Below are 17,741 nucleotides of genomic sequence, written 5' to 3'. Positions count from 1 at the left end.
CTCGCCGTCGTGCTTATATATGATCATACTCAAATTTTGCAATAAGTTGGCAAGAAATGGGTAGTAGTTGGATGGGAATGGAAGGTTAAGAGACTTTGTATACATTTGTTGAACAACTCCAGCTCCACACAATTTGGAGATGTAGTCCTTTCTTACCGTGTCTTTTATTTTTTCTTAACTTTGATGTATGAATTTGCAGTATTTTATGAATTTGCGGTATTTCATAGTCGTATCGTTTTCTTTTATTTTGCTGAATTAATTTTAAAGTAAAACAAAAAGATAAAAATCTATATAGTTTTTTGTTATGTATTCTGTAACATATTGATTAATTTATAAATGTATGTGCTATAACGAAACGGATAATAACTTTTAACAGCCATTTTAGCATTATCAACCCTCAATATATAATATTATTTACGTTGCATAAAAAAATTCATATGGAAGATTAAGATCTAAATTAATTAATTAATTAATAATAGGAAAATCTAATTAAAAAAAAGGGAAACAAGCAAAAGGTAATTTCACATTTTCATGAAGCAAATTAATTTTATTATATTTTTCCTGGTTATACTTAGATGTCTCTCTCTCTGTCCTTCTCCTTCTCTCTCGCTCCGATACGCAGACGGGAGAAGAAGCAGCAGCCAACGGCGATGGACACTGCCGGGAAGCTGAACTCCTCCAGCTCCGAGCTGGACCTCGATCGCCCCAACATCGAGGACTACCTCCCCTCTGGATCCTCCATCAACGAGCCCCACGGCAAGCTCCGCCTGTAACTCTTCTCCTTCTTTTTCTTCTCCTCTCTCTGTTGATTGATCGGTCGGTCTGGCTTCGATTTGGTCGATGAGGAATTGCGCGGAAAGCAGCTCGGAGCTCGGGCTCGGAGCTGTTGTGTTGTTATTGATCGAGTCCGTGGCGGATTCGATGGGAGGCATTCCATTGCTGAATTCTGTGTTTGTTTCGTTTTTCCCAGGCGCGACTTGCTTGACATTTCCCCGACGTTAACCGAGGCTGCCGGCGCCATTGTTGATGTAAGTGCAAAAAGTTCCTTTCTTTTTCAAGTGTCGTCTGTTGAGATGGAAGATCACTGATTTGTTCGCTCGAGTTTACGATTTTATTTGGCCAGTGAGTACTTCAATGCTGAATGAAGATTCTGCCACTCCTTAATTAACTTGATTGCGTGCTCGTTGGATTGCAGGATTCTTTTACACGATGCTTCAAGTCGAATCCTCCTGAACCATGGAATTGGAATATATATTTGTTCCCATTATGGTGTTTTGGAGTGCTAGTTCGCTACTTAATCTTATTCCCGGCGAGGTTTGGTCTCAACTATGTCAAATTATATATCTTTCACTGCTTCGGTGCAGTTCTAGGACTGCAGAATTACTTGTTCAAATTGTTATTTATTGCTTATCGGATTGGTCCTTGCATAAAAAATGTGATGGACAGGATCGGATGTTCTAAGTTCTAACCAGGTTTCTTAGATCCTAGTATAAGGTTCATTCTGAGGACAAAATTTAAAATCTGATATTTTATTAATGTTTTATGTTTTCCTACAAGTTTGTGGATCGTAATGCTGAGAATGTAATTAGTATATATCAACTCTAGTATTTTAAAAATATTTTTGTCTTTGCCCCTTTGTATGCATGGAACTAGTCACAATCTAAAGTTGAAACTCGAATGCTTCAATGTATTTCTTTTTACATTAATATTTTAAGTTCATCCATGAAAATGGACTTAAATTAGCTGTTCTAAGTTTCTAGGTGAAGGACTTCTATGATTTTAGATCGTTTGATTTTTCTTTGCCCTGGAACTGATGATTGTGAGGATTTAGTACACTTCATTATACGTTTTCCCGTCCATGTTTGCAGGGTTTTAGTACTGACACTTGGATGGATAATATTCCTTTCATCTTTCATCCCTGTGCATTTATTGCTTAAGGGGCATGACACACTGCGAAAAAAATTGGAGGTACAATAGTTAACAAATAATGCTTTTCCAGTATATTTTCTATTACTTTAGCCCATGGAGTTAGCCATGTTGCTCACTCTCTCAGCGTGGATTCTTTTTCTTGTCAGCGGGTGCTAGTTGAGTTAATTTGCAGCTTCTTTGTCGCTTCATGGACTGGGGTGGTCAAGTATCATGGGCCGCGCCCAAGTATTCGACCTAAACAGGTACTGCTGATGAGAATATTAGCTCTCTTTCATGGTTATTTGTGACGATATGTTTACTTTGTAGAGACAAGTCGCTTTGAGGTTGTTGATTTGACCTGAACAATTGACCTTCATCTCAAACAGCTGACAAATTTTTTGCTTGTTGAACAGGTTTATGTTGCCAACCACACTTCCATGATTGATTTCATCATTTTGGAACAGATGACAGCATTTGCTGTTATTATGCAAAAACATCCTGGATGGGTTGGTTAGTGTACATGCTTAACATGTCTTTGTACTTCTCAGACTTGCAGAATACACCTTGTTTTGTTGTTTTCGTTGGGAACAACCGCATAATTTTTCTTGACATGTTTCCTGTTAAAGTCAACAATTAGTCATATGGTCTTTTAGTTTGACTGTGTATTGGCTATCTCCATTTAGGACTCTTGCAAAGCACAATATTGGAGAGTATGGGGTGTATCTGGTTCAATCGTACAGAAGTTAAAGATCGTGAAATTGTTGCAAAGAAGTAAGTTTTGGAGGTGCAGAGGTTGGATCCTTATTACTTGATCAGAATGCTATCCATCCATGCATACATCTGAACTTGCATTTTTCAGGTTGAGGGATCATGTACAGGGTGCTGACAATAACCCGCTTCTTATCTTTCCTGAAGGAACTTGCGTAAATAATCACTACACTGTTATGTTCAAGAAGGTAATTTACTTTTGCATATATGTCCTTTTGAAAATCAAAAGCACCATGACTATCTTTCTGCTTTTCAAGAAGTAGTTCAGTTCCTTTGTTCTACACGTTTCCTTTTTACCCATAACTTTTCCAGCCAGAGATTATATTTCAATGATGTACAAGTTAGCTGAGATTTTTTCTTTTGGCTTTTAAACAACTCTTTGTTGCTTGTCTAGAACATGATACGTGGACAACAAATTATGCTGAGCGAGCTATCTGCTTAAAGATTTTAATTCTTTTTTGACGATGTGTAGGGTGCATTTGAACTTGGTTGCACTGTCTGCCCAATTGCGATCAAGTACAATAAAATCTTTGTCGATGCCTTCTGGAACAGCAGGAAGTAAGGAACTCTCATGCTAGTTGCAGTTTCATATTTTTAACTATCATCAAAATCTCCCGAGGTCCACAAGCATTTTCAATTTTTTTGTCTATTTACTTTTTTCTCGACTTTCCTGGAAAACCATGATTCTCTGGGAAGAGTTTTCTCTGCAAGGAATTGTTTTTCTTTGCAATTTAGTTACTGATACTTATGCACATGCAAATGTTTTCCTGTGCTACTGCTAATGCCTGAAGGACATTCTTATCAACAGGCAATCCTTCACGATGCATCTCCTGCAACTTATGACCTCCTGGGCTGTGGTTTGTGATGTGTGGTACTTGGAGCCCCAATTGTTGAGACCGGGGGAGACACCCATAGAGTTTGCAGAGAGGTAATGAATTCGTATCCTTCTGCAATTGATAAATTAGTATGCTGGGTCTCTCCTCTCAGCCTGGTTTTCCGATAGCAACCTACCCTTTCTTTGTCTTACGCATGGTTCAGGGTCAGGGACATCATATCCGTTCGAGCCGGTCTAAAGAAGGTTCCATGGGATGGATATTTGAAGTATTCTCGCCCTAGCCCAAAGCATAGGGAGCGGAAGTAAGTCGAGTTCGATATTAGCTAGTCTGCTTCTTTTTGAGAGTTTGTGCTTGGGAAGTTTATGGCAGCAATTATAGTCCCAGTTCTCCTCTCTGCATCCCTCGTGCATGACTTATATAATTAATATCCCAGTTCCCCATCTGGACTGAACTTTCTCAGAGAAAAAGCCTAGTAGGTTCACTCGAAAAGTTTTTCTATGTGCGGCAGTTTAATAAATTAGGGAGGTTATGGTTTTTGAAGATACAATAAGTCTCGGAAATGAGTGCCGCCAATTCTTATATCAGATAACCTCTTTAGAAGACTAGGCGGAAGTTGATTAAATGGTGTGTCCATGATTACGGCCCTGAGTCGACCTTGCTTGACCAAAGCTGCCTGAGGTTCTGCAACCTTGATGATAAGAGAGTCCTCTGACCCAGTTTGGACAAGAATTTTCCCTTGATTTGACAGGCACGCCATGGTCGTTGCCATTGTCAATCAAGTTTCTTACTGCAGTGCAAGCGAACTATCCTTTTAGAATCAGTCTCGATTTTCTGCATGGTCATGTCATATGACCGGCGGTAGTTTTTCTCGACTGAGTCTCTTTATTTCGCTCTTGACAGGCAACAGAGTTTTGCTGAGTCGGTGCTGCAGCGGCTAGAGGAGAAGTGAAGGAAAAGTTTATCTCAATTCCTTTCGTCGGAAGCTACTTCAGCTGTAGAGGCATCCGTTTTGTGCATTGTTCCATCTCTTCGTCACCACAGATCTCACTCATCCTAATCTTATCAACTCCCTCTCAAGGCTTGAAGAAGACACTGATGACCCCAACCTCTTCCGTCAGCTTGCTAATTTCATGTGAAAAATGTTGTTACGATGGTTCGATTCCAATTTTGTTTCTATTTCATCTTTGTAGAAATGGTTCTGTGACAACTGAGCCTTAATAACAGCGTGATTGTTCTCGCAAGTTTAACCCGATGATTCATCGAGGCAGTGGACGGCGGACCACCCGTCGAATTGCGTGATTTAGTTGATTTGGTCATAGTCAAGCATCGTATTCGAGCTGGGACATCTCGTTGTTCTTAACTCGCTAGAGATCATGCTCCCCGTGGGTGTTCACTGTCGTGGTTTCGACGATATTCAACGGGGGGGAAAGAATATTTGTTAGCGGACATTTTTATCTGAATGACCTGGTTTTTCTCCCATGATGTTTGTTCGTTAAATATATTTTAATCTGTATAATAAGATATCACAAAAAGTAGACTGCGAGAAATTTCGATTCGACTAGGACAGGTCTACAATGGGGTTTGACCTTTGACCCCGCAACAGCGACACAACTCAAACTGAATGAATGTGTGAAGACTTTGAAGTTTGAAGTCTGAACTTCGGGTGGAATTCCAGCCCATTCTTTTACAAAGACAACTTTTATTTATTTATTTATTTATTATTTTTGGTATGCACTATAATTCAAATGGAACCAGTCTGTCCATTAAGCTCTTTCGGCATAACTTTTTTTTAATTCATAAAATTCAGAAAGGAATTAGCATCGAATTATTTGAACTAATCCGTGCGAATTTCTCTTTGAATAAGATGAGAGAGCTGAAATTTCTCACCTAAAATTGATGGTGGTGGCTAGATTTGATGGTGCGAAATCTTCATATTCTCGCGAAGACGATGACTCCCGTGAGTGACCCACTATCTTAGTCCTCTCGTCCATATCTTCACAGCGAGGGGTTTTTTTTTTTTTTTTTTTTTTTTTCGAATGTAGACCCGATTATATGTATTCATATTGCGTCGGGGAGTAATGCAGTCGGCCCTACGTACATGTACAAGAGAGCCTTCGTTCTTCGTACGTACATGCTGTCGCCGGGACATGGCACGTTCAACTGGTGGTATCACCACTATGTGCTTCACGTTGAGATGCCGCTTCTGTGGCCATGGCTTACTAGTTATTCGTATCGATAGGCCGATCAATACTATATATTAAATGACATCGTATTGTTACTGATACGTGTTAAAAAGACAAACAGGAAGGAGGGGCATAGGGCAAAGGTCGTGCACTCAAATGTTTGCATGCAATGTTTTGAATTCTCTAGGGATCGTAGTATGCACGGCGTCGCTGCTCCATAAAATATCGAACGATGGAGGAGAGACGTGGGGCCACTCTACCCAGTGGACGCTTCGGCTGCGTTCCCACGAACGGTGTTCGTTCAAATTGAAAAGTCAAAGTCTTCGTCTCTATCTTCTTCTTCTTAATTCCCTCTCCTCTGCCGCAATGCCCAAACCTCCATTATTAAGCTCATCAGAGAGCTGTCAAGAGAGCGAGCGAGTGATAGATAGATAGAGAGAGAGAGAGAGAGAGAGAGAGAGATGGGTTTCGCCACGGTGATTCCGGGTCTTCTGTTCCTCATCTGTGCGACGCTGGGCCCCGCATTGACGGCGGCGCTTGGGTTCAGCTGCAACTCCACTGCCAGTTGCCACGGTCTCGTCGGCTACAAGGCCCCGAACGAGACAACCCTCGCCGCCGTCCAGTCCCTCTTCGGCGTGCCCCACCTCCGCTCCATCCTCGGCGCCAATGACCTCCTGGAATCCACCCCGGCCAACGCCACGGTGAGGCAGGGCCAGATCATCCGCATCCCCTTCGACTGCTCCTGCTCAAATGGCACCGGCACCTCCCGGAAGATCCCCGTCTACACCGTCCGCAGCAACGACATCCTCTCCGATATTGCCACCAATGTCTTCTCCAGTCTCGTCACCTTCCTGGACATCGCGGCGGCCAGCAACATCACCAACCCCAACATCATTAATGTACGTACAAAGACACATGTTGTATTTTTTAAATTAACTAATTACGGCAAACCGTGAAGGGTCCCGGTTGGCAAACTGCGCTGTCAGTCGGCTGAGATGGATGTGCAAGTCGAGGGACCTTAATTAATTAATACGGTTAATGAAACCGCGGCCTGGAGGGTATGATCATTTGGTGTGATAACTCAGTGTGCTGCAAAACATGTTGTTTTCCATCTATTTAGGTAGGGCAGCATCTGAAGATCCCTCTCCCGTGCAGCTGCGATCCCGTGGACGGTGAGAAGGTCGTCCACTACGCCCACCTGGTGGCTTCTGGCAGCTCGGTGGAAGAGATATCGCGGCAGTTCAATGTCTCTGCAGACGCGTTGTTGCGTCTCAACAAGCTCGCCAGTGATAGCGATCTCGAGGCCGATGTAGCTATTGATGTTCCACTAAAAGGTTGCTGCCTATCTCCCTAACTCGGGTTCGATTTTTCCGGATCGGTGATGGGCTTGATGGCCTCTTAACCATCTTGGGACTTCTGGTGATGATCCCATTGCTCAAAAGTGTTCATCGAAGACAAGTTACTTCTGTTCGTCCACACGACACGAGTTGATTTGCCTGACCAAAATCTGACTGGTGACTTGAATGTGCAGCTTGCTCATCAATGATTAGCAACGACTCGCTTGACTCCTCACTTCTCGTTTCCAATGGCACTTACGTATTCACTGCGAACAACTGCGTCAAGTGCAGCTGTAGCTTCGCGAATAACATGACGTTAGTATTAGCAGTCTTCTGCTTCTGCCTTCACATGAATGCTCAAGAATCCAGTGTTTGTTATTGTTTTTCAGATGATGTTCGTTCTTTTCTATGCGATCTGATGAAGCCTGGTTTGTGTGTGTGGTCAGGTTACAATGCCAGCCCTCTCAGATCTCGCCATCGAATGGGTCTGTCTGCCCTTCTATGCTATGCCAGGGGACGGATTTGTACATCGGGAACTCCACAATTAGTTCGTGCAACCGAACCACGTGCAACTATGCTGGTTACAAAGGGCAGGCCATCCTCACGTCCCTCGCCAACGAGTCTACTTGCCCCGGTAATTGCAGAAGTAGTTAATTTTCAGGAGACGAATCGGTTTATCAGGGCGATGTCCTCCACAGATCTATCTGTTATCTGTCGAGCTCGCATTAGGAAAAACTCGTGGCTTGCAGACACTGCCTTGTCGTCTGAATTCATTTGATTTTTTCCGTTGCTCATAATAAAGATCACGGTTGCACCTCGAAGACTCATTCAGGATTTGCCTTTTTGTGGTCTGTGAACAGCTGGGGGTGCCGGGAAGATCAATCCGGGAGCATTCAGCTGGAACTTCCTGGTCACTCTTCTTCTGATGGTCCTCTTCCTGCTTCGCGTTCAATGAGTTGTTCGGAGTTTCCACGTGATCCGGTGACTGCTATTCAAAATTTTCAAACATGTGTAGGTTGTGAATTGCGATTCATATCGATGTTGTAACAATAATACAATTTGTCCGGACCATCCATCACGCGAGTAAGATGAGTCGAATATCTTTCTTTACTCTTTGGACTTCCTAAACACATCCGTATCGAACTCGGGTCGAAATTCACGTGGAAGAGGCACTGCAGTTGCTCTTCTAGGGGAGATTCTATCAATGCACTACGTGCCTAACTTGTCGATGGACCTAGTTCGAGGAAATTGATACAAAATAAACGGAATTACCGGGAAGATCAGACCATCGATTAGTAAAGAAGGCCCAATGGGCTTTAGGCCCGCAGCTCCAAACGAAGTTCTATTTTCTTCCAAATTATTATTATTATTATTTTCGAATTCTGATATTATCGAAAGTGTAATTGTATCTCGACTAATTCAGTCGGGAGGATCGTTTTTACTACGGGTAAAATTAATTAGTTATTTAAATAGTAGTTAATAATAAATTAATGAATAATATAATAATCAGAAGAAGAAGAATTCTTCTTCTCTTCTTCTGCTGCGTTCGGCAGGTTGCCATGGAACTGCTTACGCCACTTCACTCTCCTCTGCTCCGCCATCGCCACAGCCCTAAACGGACCACCGGATAAGTCCCTCCGTCTTTTCTTCCCGGCCGTAAATGTCCTTCCTTTCTTCATCCCCTTCTGCTGCTTCTCTCTCATGCCTCCGGTCGGAGCTCCATTTCTGGGAAATTGCGTCCCTGGAGTGTGATTGTGAAGCTAGTTTTGTCGGGTGCTCTGCTCTTGTGTGTACGCCTCGTTCCACGAGGCCGTAACGTTTAAGTTAGCTTTCGGTGACAGCGCCGGCCCTATCTGTCTTTCCATGCTGTGCTGCGCGTGCTTTGTGCTTTCCTCGGTACTTCTGAGGCTGTTGTGTTCTTCAGTCCTTGTTTCGGCGGTTGTTAATCCGCTCATGTAACTGGGGAAGATTTTCTGCGTAATGCTGCATGTTTCTGTTCTTGTTTTGTCCGAATTCTTGTTCTTTGCCTGAAATGTTTTTTTTTCTTTTTCGCAGTTTGCAGTGATTTCTTAGGAAATTTCTCGTGATCGAATTGGAGTTGTATTGCCCAACATGCCTGCCACAAAGCTTACTAGTCCTGCGATTTCGAATAGGCCTACTGAATGGAACACACCCATTAGAAGGAAGAGATGGCCTTTTCGTGTTCAATCTAGTAGTGGGGCTGGTAACTCTTCGGCCATAGCTGAGCAGAAGAGATTATGCTTCTCGGATAATGGAAGATTTTCACCCTTAGTGGTGCGTCACAGGAGGAGAGCTAACCTTCCAGTGGTCTGGAATCAGATGAGTTCAGATTATGGTGTCGGTTCGCCTGATGTGAACGAATATCTGGGTTCCTACACCGAACACAGTGATCTCATCCCAAAAGAGGATCCTTCTCGCTTTGGTTATCAGGAGGAAACTCCGTAAGTCTCTGAATTAGCTATCCCAGATTTGCAGTTAGTTTTTTTGCTTCTTTATAGAACTGAAGGAAACTGTTTCTGCCTGAACCAGTTTGCAATCTAGCAGGCTATGCAGCTGAAATAATTGCTAACTAGGACCGATTAGATTTATTTGTAGTATTTGCAAATGTAATGGTTATCCTTTGTTGAAAGTGCTGCATTTCTCGTATGAAATTCAGATCATCGTTTTGCTAAAAATGAAAGTTCTTTTCATCCTTCCTTTCTTTTCCATTATGTAGTGAGTTGAGCGCTGACCCTGCTGATCAAACACGCACTCCTGATGTGAAAAAGGAGCTTATTATGCTCTCATTGCCAGCACTTGCTGGACAAGCCATTGACCCTCTGGCTCAATTAATGGAGACAGCTTATATTGGTAGATTGGGTATGTTTTCTCTATCTCCATGTTACTCTTGCTGCATTCTCGCCTAACATGATAGTATATATTCGACCATATTTGCTAGGAGAGGTGGGGGAGGAATTCTTTTGCTTTCCTTAAATGGTTGAGCTTGCTCCGAGTTTTATGAGTATTCATTTATGCATAAGCTGAATTTTGTTTCTAGTAGTAACTGCTTTCCAATTAGTTCTGCTTTAGATGACATATATTCTTTAGTAGATTAGATTCTGTTCCCTGCAGAGGCATAATTTTTTTAAGACACTTGGTTTTCATAGAATCAAGGAAAGGGACAATTGCATGCTTCTTTGAATTAAGAAGATGGAGACTCGATCTTACCTCATTTAAAAGCTTGTATCTTCATAACTTGTATAGGAGAAATGGTTGCTCTGCTCTCTACCATTAAAAACAAAACAAAAATAATAATAATAATAATAATAGGAAGAAATGATTGCAGTGGGGAAATCAATCTCTGGCTTCCTCAATCTACCCTCATTTCCTCTTCAGTTTGCTCATTCATCCTATCACTGCAGGTGCTGTGGAGTTGGGTTCAGCGGGTGTTTCCATTTCAATTTTTAATATCATCTCAAAGCTTTTCAATATTCCACTTCTCAGTGTTGCTACCTCCTTTGTTGCTGAGGACTTCTCAAAGCACACGAGCAAAGATTCTGAGCTAGGTCAACTACTATCATGCTCGGCACCTCCACTGTGGCCTTTTATGAGATACCTTTTCCCCTTTTGGTGATGTCATTGTTGTTTCTTCATGATGATCCTTTTTCTTGTACTGAATCAATGGTGATGATTACTTTTCAGGTAATAATGGTAAACCTGTAGTTGAGAGAAAACAACTATCCTCGGTCTCTACTGCTCTGCTATTAGCAGTTGGGATTGGCATTATTGAGTCTGTAGCCCTATATTTTGGTTCTGGCCAGTTTCTAAACTTGATGGGATTGTCATCGGTAAGTTCTTGGGCATTTGAAGTATTTATCTCCGTACTAAACATCCTCCGGCATGTAATCTATGGAAACAGATGAATAGAAGTTTACTAGCTTTCCAATGCCAATAGACATGTATTTGTTGCATCTGCATGTGGTTTTGGATCTTTTAGAAGTTTAAAGATCTGCTTTTTTTTATCTTTCTCCAATGTACAGCATTTTATCTGTTGAGATATTTTCCTGAAGGTGTTTTTCTTTAACAGGCATCACCCATGCGAACTCCAGCTCAGCGCTTTCTTTCACTAAGAGCACTTGGTGCTCCTGCAGTTGTAGCATCTTTGACTCTTCAAGGAATTTTTCGTGGGTTTAAGGATACAAAAACCCCTGTTTTTTGTCTAGGCAAGTTTTTGGTCAATTAAATCAGCAATATATCTGGAGTGGCTTCTGGATACTATTTTTTTGATCTGATATGCTTCTTGCACACCATCAACCTTTAAGCATCTAACTATACTTGGATACACTTTCCTGAAAAATAATAGCATTTGCGTTTGTAGCGCTTATTTCTTATGGCACGAAATTTGCATTTGGCCAATTATGAATCTGTAGTTTTTTACGGATGAATAGGTAAGCATTATCATTCCATCGATGGCATGTTGGATATCTGAAGCACTTGCTCTGTAATAATATCAACTGTTCTCATCCTTATAAAGTACAGAAATTGCTGTGGATTAGGTCTTTAATTTTGCTTTTATGTCTGCTGCTTTTTCCCCCCGTTTTCCTTTTCAGAAGTTTGTCTTTCCCTACAAAGCTAGAGACCTCCTTGTTTTGTGGGCACTTGCAATCAAACCTTTGGTCTTCAGTATCACATCTGGATTGTTAGAGTGAACGGGGAATTCTATTTTCTATGCTTCCAGTACCTTTTCTGAATGATATGTCTATTTCTTGTCATGCAGGTGTTGGTAATGCGATAGCTGTGTTCTTGTTTCCAACTCTAATGTATATTCTTCGACTGGGTGTAACAGGAGCAGCCCTTTCTACTGTTATTTCACAGTATGTACTATGCAGTCTCTATTGACTATTTTTTATTAATATGCCATACTGACAAATGACGAGTTAAGTATGTAAATGTATCAGGTATATAGTTGCATTTTTAATGATTTGGTACCTTAATAAGAGAGTGATATTATTGCCTCCGAAGATGGGAGCTTTGCAGTTTGGCGGCTATTTAAAATCTGGTGGGTTTGGTTTCTAGTTAATTTGATCTTTGTCTTTATCTCGTTCTTGAAGGTGCTGTATAATAATGAAGCTCCTTAACCATCATATAGATGATAACCTAGCTATCTGATTTCACATGCATTTTATTCCTATGGTCCTGATATACCAAGTCTTTATTCAAAATATTGGAAAAGGAAGAATGCAAGTTTACCATTGCTTTTCTTACCAACATGGTGCAGGTGGTTTTCTTCTCGGAAGAACTCTTGCTGTTCTTGCAACCATGACAGTGGGAACATCTATGGCTGCTCGTCAAGGTCCTTTGGCTATGGCTGCCCATCAGATATGCATGCAAGTGTGGCTTGCTGTCTCTCTTCTTACAGATGCATTGGCAGCATCTGCTCAGGTGAAATCACTGTCCTTGTGTTAAATTATCGAGCCCTTGCATCCGGAAACGCAGCCTATCCCGCACCCCCCTCCTCTCCTTTGCTCCCTTCCTCCCTCCTTTTTTTTGCTTCTAAAACCTAGCATGAAGGGAGGTTTTCAGGCTAGTTCCTTGGCCAGATCGGGACATCCATGAGAACTTGCCTTGGCAGGTCAAAGAAATTAACTAGTGATCACTTAATTGCAGTATTCTGTCCCTGTAGAATAATTCTCATGATCTCATAAAATAAACAGCTTTTCAATCATTATATTCAAAGAAAGAGCTTTATTTATCACAATTCATATAATGTTAATGAATTTATGCTTTTGACCTTATACCTTGACTCAGAATTTGAAACCTTGCAACTTTTGTAGGCTTTGATTGCCACTTCATTATCTAAAGGTGACTACAACACCGCGAAAGTAGTAACAAGCTTTGTGTTGAAGGTGGGATTTCCTCTTTCCTATTCCATGAGTTCCTCACATGCCTTTACTAGGGTATATTACAGTGGCTTTACTACTGTTTGTTATCTTATTACTAAGGCGCTTGTATCTTCTATCTTCTCTTGTCAGATTGGATTGTTCTCAGGGATATCTTTAGCTGCAATTCTTGGTTTCTCTTTCGATTCCTTGGCCACTTTGTTCACCACAGATGCTGACGTATTAGAAATTGTGAGAACTGGGGTACTGGTATGTAATGCATATCTTGATTCAAGATTTTCTGCAATCACTTTCTTGAATTCGTAAAGGAGTAAGGCACTTCATTCGTATATTTCTGAGGGTCGTCCACTCTGATGCAGTTTGTTAGCGCAAGTCAACCTTTGAATGCTTTAGCATATATTTTTGATGGGCTCCACTATGGCGTTTCGGACTTCCCTTATGCAGCTTGTTCCATGGTGAGCTGTTTCTTTTAATGTCAGATTCTTCTAAGAGCTGGAGATGGTAGAAGTTCTTTTCCGTTTAACTTCCCAAATGATTCGCAGATGGTGGCGGGGGCGATATCGTCCACTTTTCTGCTGTACGTCCCTTCTATGATTGGCCTTCCTGGGGTATGGTTGGGCTTGGCTCTTTTGATGGGCCTGCGTACAGCAGCAGGATATTTTAGGTACACTTTTTCTCTGAACTTTCTCGTTTTCGCCGTGCACGTAAAATCGAAACATCTGTTCAATCATTTGAGTTTCATTATACCACTTTATTTCTGTCGGTGTTCCTCTTGATCGCAAGTCTTTATGTTCTTACGAGTCATATCTATTTCAAGGCTTGAAAATACAAGTCGAATTTCCAATGATTTTAGTGCTTGTGTCTCCAAAGAAGTTTCGTGTTCGCAGCCTTCAGTAATAAAACTGTCAAATCAGTTTGAGGTATATTCAGCACAAAGTGCTTGCTGAGCTTTGTTTTAATCATAAACAGATTGCTTTCGAAGACGGGTCCATGGTGGTTCATGCACCAAGATCTACAGCAAGTCAAGGTCAGTGTTCTACCAAAATTGGTATCGAGATAACATACATTCATCTAGTTCCTTCCAACCCAAAGCTTTCTTTATTATGTTCATAAATATCCCATTCTTACTTAGGGATGTCTTGCATTTCTCAGATGGCTGGTTAAAATGGGAGCTTAAATTTTCTGTACTCCAAATTTAGGAAAAATGCACGTTGAAAGCACTGATTGGCAATCTTTCCACCTAGTCATGTATTCATATTTTCAACTTTTGCACGGTTGTTTAAAGTAGAAATTTTGCCCAATGGATACAATCCGCTGATGGCAAAACCTCGTATGGGTTTTATGTGCTTTTATCTTCAACGAATAGCTCAGCATTTATCGCTGGTCGGAGCATATGGTTGCTTGGTTGGTTAAATGCTGTTAATAAGAATAGTAATTCGAATCTCGAAGCCTACGTGACACGCAATAGCACCTACAATCGCTACCGGAAAAATATATAAAAGATAAATGGGCCATGAAGGTTCTCCGGAATAATTATGACCCATACGTTTAGCCAATTTTAACTCTTAATACGTGATCATTCAAGTCAGGTTTTTTTTTTGTTATTAATAGGCGAATTCTTGTGTATTTATCCCCCGAAGGACAGCCTTCTTGTCGTTCGGCTTGGTCTCTTGTAATGAAGAAAAATACAATGTAAAAATGAACCGACTGGAATTATTACATAAAAAAAATATCTGATTAATTATATATTGCAGGACCATGCTCATTGAATAGGGCTCTGAGTGTCAAAGAGACTTGTAAGCTGAAGTGAAAATTTTCTTACCATTATTGTAGGCTCTTCATGACTACAGCGAAGTTAGAACCTTGATCCAAACTTATTCTGGAATCGATAACCGGCTCCATAACAAGAATACACCAGGATCACCCCAAAAAATTATATCGAAGTTACAAGAACATCATGGAACAATCTATGATTGGAGCAAGTTCGTAACAATTGAATATCAATCCAAGTTACTGATAACGGCGTCGACTACCTCTTGGGTTGTGCTGTCACCGCCGAGGTCCTTTGTTCGAACCTTTCCTTCCATGATGATCCGCTTAACTGCAGTCTCGAGCCGATCAGCGAATGAAGGAAACTGCAGGTGCCTCAGCATCATTGCTGAAGAGAGAAGCAAGGCTACTGGGTTTGCCTTCTTTTGATCGAGTATCTTCTCATTCCCGACGTTGCCTGCTGAAGCTCCTTGCTCGAAAACTGCATGATCTGCCCCAACATTGCCTGCATCATTTCACGTTGTATATGTATATTTAGTCATTTAAACAAGCAAACAACATGGAAAACCACCGAAAAACGATAACCAATTTCAGATCAGCTATGTCGATAGTTCATGAGCTTGGGATGTCACAAATATCAATTTTGCCTAAGAACCGAATAATATGCGAGAAGAGTATAATGAAGCTAGTCCATGAGAAAGATACCTCCTGGCATAACACCAGTGCCACCTGCAATACCAGCTGCCGTATTGGCTACTAAGTTGCCATAAAGATTTGGGGTAACCTATAAACGAAAAAGAAACTCCTTTATCGCTCCGATAAAAAAGCAACAAACAGCAAATTGATGAAAACATGTCTTCACAGACGCCATTTAAGCATATATTATGGCTACAGTGAATCCCTAATAGTACTGTAGCTTGAACAACCTAACCTCTGAAACATATGAGAATAATTAATAATTCATAAGTAATAAACATGAGAACAGTATGATTGATTCGCCCAACATACCATAACATCAAACTGCTCAGGCTTTGAGACAAGCTGCATGCAGCAGTTGTCGACTATTATCTCGTTGTACTTTATGCTCGGGTATTTGGTCGCGACCTCTCGACAAGACTCCAAGAACAAGCCGTCGGCGAGTTTCATGATGTTGGCCTTGTGCACGGCGGTGACCTTCTTTCTGTTGTTGAGGTATGCATACTCAAATGCGTACTTCGCGATCCGCTCCGAGCAGAACTTCGTTATCACCTGGCAACCCCGTTTAGTGAGACACTAAAACTACAAACTAACAAACCATGCCTCCACATCAAGAAATCGACTATTACCGATGAAATGATTGCCCCAACGAAAGAAAAACACGACTCTCTGAGATGCACTCGATTTGCAGCTTAAAGCAAAGAACTTTTTAAGTCCATTGAAGCACTAAAACCTTAGAGAATGCCCTGTGAAATCGATCATCCAACACTGCAACATTAATTTCGACTCAAATGTACCAAACTTGCTAAGGCAGCTTCAAGATATGATTTTTCACAAACCCCAATGACAGAACTCTGGTAGCTCATATGAATTAACACTCGATGTGTGATCTTACCTTAAGGCTCTCGACGACACCGGGGACCACCTCGTGCTCCAGCCCCGAGTACTCTCCCTCGGTGTTCTCCCGAATCACGACGATGTCCACGCCCTCGTGGCGGGTGGGCAGCCCGGGTAAGTTGAAGCAGTTCACGAGCGAGGCGTAGAGATCGAGCTCCTTCCTCAGCTGGACGTTGAGCGAGCTCACACCACCACCGACCGGAGTCTTCAGCCCTCCCTTCAGGCACACCTTGTTCTTCTTTATGGACTCGATCACCTCCTCAGGGACCCGCTTCATGTCCCCGTGCACATCATACTTCTCGAAGTAAACCGGCGCGTGCATCGCCGACATGACCTGCTCGACGGCGCCTGTGACCATGGGGCCGATCCCGTCGCCGGGGATGAGGGTGACGGCGCGCGGGGCGCCGTCTCCGGGACGGGGCATGTAGGTGACGGAACGGGCGTTCGGGACATCGGGCTTAGGGAGCAGAGGGGACAAGCGAACGGAGGCGGCGGTGTCAGCGAGGCGTCGGAGGATGGGGAGGGTTGCGGCTCGGCGAGCCATTACAAGAGGGAGAGACCGCCGGATTAGGGCTAGAGAGAGAGAGAGAGAGAGAGAGAGAGAGAGTGGACCAGTGGAAGAAGGGGAAGGTACTCGAAGACGAAGACGAGCTTGTGGGCCCACCGGCGTAGTTTTAGCGGCTGTGTAGTGGACGTTGAACTCGTAATAAAAAGAAAAAAAAACTTATAAATAAAGGAAAAATATAGTAAAATTATGAATTACTTCAATTTCTAGTAAATTACGGAAAACTATATATTTGATTCTCTAAATTCAAATTTTAGTCTATTTTCTATTTTTTTTATCATTTACATCACCAGAAATGATTAGTTCTCCGAAATGTGATGTGCCGAAATAGTGCTACTGTCTCACCTCAGTAAATTGCCTTACAAGTTTGTATAAATTACCACAGTGTCACAGTGGGTGGAGTCGGCATATTTCATTCCTCTGAATTCGGCACATTTAGCAATGCTGAATATTACACCTTTAAATACTTTTATGTTTTAGTCTTTTTTTTCCCTTTCTTAGTTCATTTTTATCTAATACATTTAATTACTTTTCTATATATATATATATATGCTTTTTATCAATTTTTTTATTAGAGAATATTTTAACTTTAATTTTTAACTTTTTAAAGTTTCTTTACCCTAATTCTTTTTCTTTGTTCAAATTTTTCTCAATATTAAACGTTTTATGGCATTTTTAATTTTTTAAAATTTATTAATTTAATTTCAAAAATAGAACAAAATATATCAAAATAATAAAAGAAAAATCATGAACCTACTCGAGAGAATGAGTGGGGGTGAGTGTTTAAGTCGCATACAATCTTGGAATGGGCAATGGCGATTTACGCTGGAAGAATCGGTACTCAAATTTGTGAGCAAATAAATAAAAAAATATAGAAAGGA

At 41.5% G+C, this 17,741-nt stretch overlaps 4 protein-coding genes across 8 annotated transcripts; 3 read left to right on the top strand and 1 right to left on the bottom strand.

Annotated features, from left to right (window-relative positions):
* The first annotated feature begins 556 nt into the window (after positions 1-556).
* Positions 557-4,820, top strand: LOC116197816 (glycerol-3-phosphate acyltransferase 9). The gene is made up of 12 exons (XM_031528067.1): positions 557-769; positions 971-1,028; positions 1,196-1,314; positions 1,869-1,968; positions 2,076-2,171; positions 2,322-2,418; positions 2,592-2,679; positions 2,768-2,864; positions 3,149-3,234; positions 3,485-3,604; positions 3,715-3,813; positions 4,413-4,820. Exons 1-12 carry the CDS (start codon positions 576-578, stop codon positions 4,459-4,461), a joined length of 1,203 nt encoding a protein of 400 aa, XP_031383927.1. The 5' UTR covers positions 557-575; the 3' UTR covers positions 4,462-4,820.
* A 1,225-nt stretch (positions 4,821-6,045) lies between these two features.
* On the top strand, positions 6,046-8,142 carry LOC116194660 (lysM domain-containing GPI-anchored protein 2-like). Its single transcript, XM_031523528.1, has 5 exons — positions 6,046-6,594; positions 6,816-7,029; positions 7,227-7,347; positions 7,479-7,666; positions 7,893-8,142. The coding sequence occupies exons 1-5, from the start codon at positions 6,157-6,159 to the stop codon at positions 7,985-7,987; spliced, it is 1,056 nt and encodes a 351-aa protein (XP_031379388.1). The 5' UTR covers positions 6,046-6,156; the 3' UTR covers positions 7,988-8,142.
* A 388-nt stretch (positions 8,143-8,530) lies between these two features.
* On the top strand, positions 8,531-14,324 carry LOC116194657 (protein DETOXIFICATION 45, chloroplastic). 4 transcript variants are annotated; one of them, XM_031523522.1, is made up of 15 exons: positions 8,531-8,688; positions 9,088-9,494; positions 9,770-9,912; positions 10,455-10,598; positions 10,735-10,880; positions 11,120-11,255; positions 11,810-11,906; positions 11,991-12,091; positions 12,311-12,474; positions 12,867-12,938; positions 13,065-13,181; positions 13,292-13,387; positions 13,475-13,596; positions 13,902-13,959; positions 14,085-14,324. In XM_031523522.1, exons 2-15 carry the CDS (start codon positions 9,145-9,147, stop codon positions 14,094-14,096), a joined length of 1,758 nt encoding a protein of 585 aa, XP_031379382.1. In that variant the 5' UTR covers positions 8,531-8,688; positions 9,088-9,144; the 3' UTR covers positions 14,097-14,324. The 4 variants fall into 4 exon arrangements, with proteins under 4 accessions (XP_031379382.1, XP_031379384.1, XP_031379385.1 ...); XM_031523524.1 differs by having other exon boundaries at positions 8,558-8,928; XM_031523525.1 differs by having other exon boundaries at positions 8,558-8,987.
* A 329-nt stretch (positions 14,325-14,653) lies between these two features.
* LOC116194659 (isocitrate dehydrogenase [NAD] regulatory subunit 1, mitochondrial) lies at positions 14,654-16,929 on the bottom strand. 2 transcript variants are annotated; one of them, XM_031523527.1, is made up of 4 exons: positions 16,294-16,929; positions 15,711-15,938; positions 15,408-15,486; positions 14,654-15,207 (listed from the first exon to the last, which is right to left on the bottom strand). In XM_031523527.1, exons 1-4 carry the CDS (start codon positions 16,837-16,839, stop codon positions 14,933-14,935), a joined length of 1,128 nt encoding a protein of 375 aa, XP_031379387.1. In that variant the 5' UTR covers positions 16,840-16,929; the 3' UTR covers positions 14,654-14,932. The 2 variants fall into 2 exon arrangements, with proteins under 2 accessions (XP_031379387.1, XP_031379386.1); XM_031523526.1 differs by having other exon boundaries at positions 14,730-15,207; positions 15,711-15,950; positions 16,294-16,920.
* Between the last annotated feature and the right edge of the window lie 812 nt (positions 16,930-17,741).

Source organism: Punica granatum, chromosome 2 (genome assembly GCF_007655135.1).
Source record: "Punica granatum isolate Tunisia-2019 chromosome 2, ASM765513v2, whole genome shotgun sequence".
In the NCBI taxonomy this organism is placed as follows: Eukaryota; Viridiplantae; Streptophyta; class Magnoliopsida; order Myrtales; family Lythraceae; genus Punica; species Punica granatum.
The sequence above is the reverse complement of the archived record's forward strand: the minus strand, read 5'-3'. Positions and strand labels throughout refer to the sequence as shown.

Bases quoted from the DNA above. Each gene is read 5' to 3' on its own strand.
- LOC116194660 (XM_031523528.1), top strand. From the start codon at position 6,157: ATGGGTTTCGCCACGGTGATTCCGGGTCTTCTGTTCCTCATCTGTGCG. The intron at 7,030-7,226 runs GTTGCTGCCTAT...TTGAATGTGCAG, and splicing joins TATTGATGTTCCACTAAAAG to CTTGCTCATCAATGATTAGC. The intron at 7,667-7,892 runs GTAATTGCAGAA...GTCTGTGAACAG, and splicing joins CAACGAGTCTACTTGCCCCG to CTGGGGGTGCCGGGAAGATC.
- LOC116194659 (XM_031523526.1), bottom strand. From the start codon at position 16,839: ATGGCTCGCCGAGCCGCAACCCTCCCCATCCTCCGACGCCTCGCTGAC. The intron at 15,951-16,293 runs GTAAGATCACAC...CGGGGTTGCCAG, and splicing joins GTGTCGTCGAGAGCCTTAAG to GTGATAACGAAGTTCTGCTC. The intron at 15,487-15,710 runs GTATGTTGGGCG...TTTCGTTTATAG, and splicing joins CTGAGCAGTTTGATGTTATG to GTTACCCCAAATCTTTATGG.
- LOC116197816 (XM_031528067.1), top strand. From the start codon at position 576: ATGTCTCTCTCTCTGTCCTTCTCCTTCTCTCTCGCTCCGATACGCAGA. The intron at 770-970 runs GTAACTCTTCTC...CGTTTTTCCCAG, and splicing joins CCCCACGGCAAGCTCCGCCT to GCGCGACTTGCTTGACATTT. The intron at 2,172-2,321 runs GTACTGCTGATG...CTTGTTGAACAG, and splicing joins CAAGTATTCGACCTAAACAG to GTTTATGTTGCCAACCACAC.
- LOC116194657 (XM_031523522.1), top strand. From the start codon at position 9,145: ATGCCTGCCACAAAGCTTACTAGTCCTGCGATTTCGAATAGGCCTACT. The intron at 12,092-12,310 runs GTGGGTTTGGTT...AACATGGTGCAG, and splicing joins TGGCGGCTATTTAAAATCTG to GTGGTTTTCTTCTCGGAAGA. The intron at 13,597-13,901 runs GTACACTTTTTC...AATCATAAACAG, and splicing joins ACAGCAGCAGGATATTTTAG to ATTGCTTTCGAAGACGGGTC.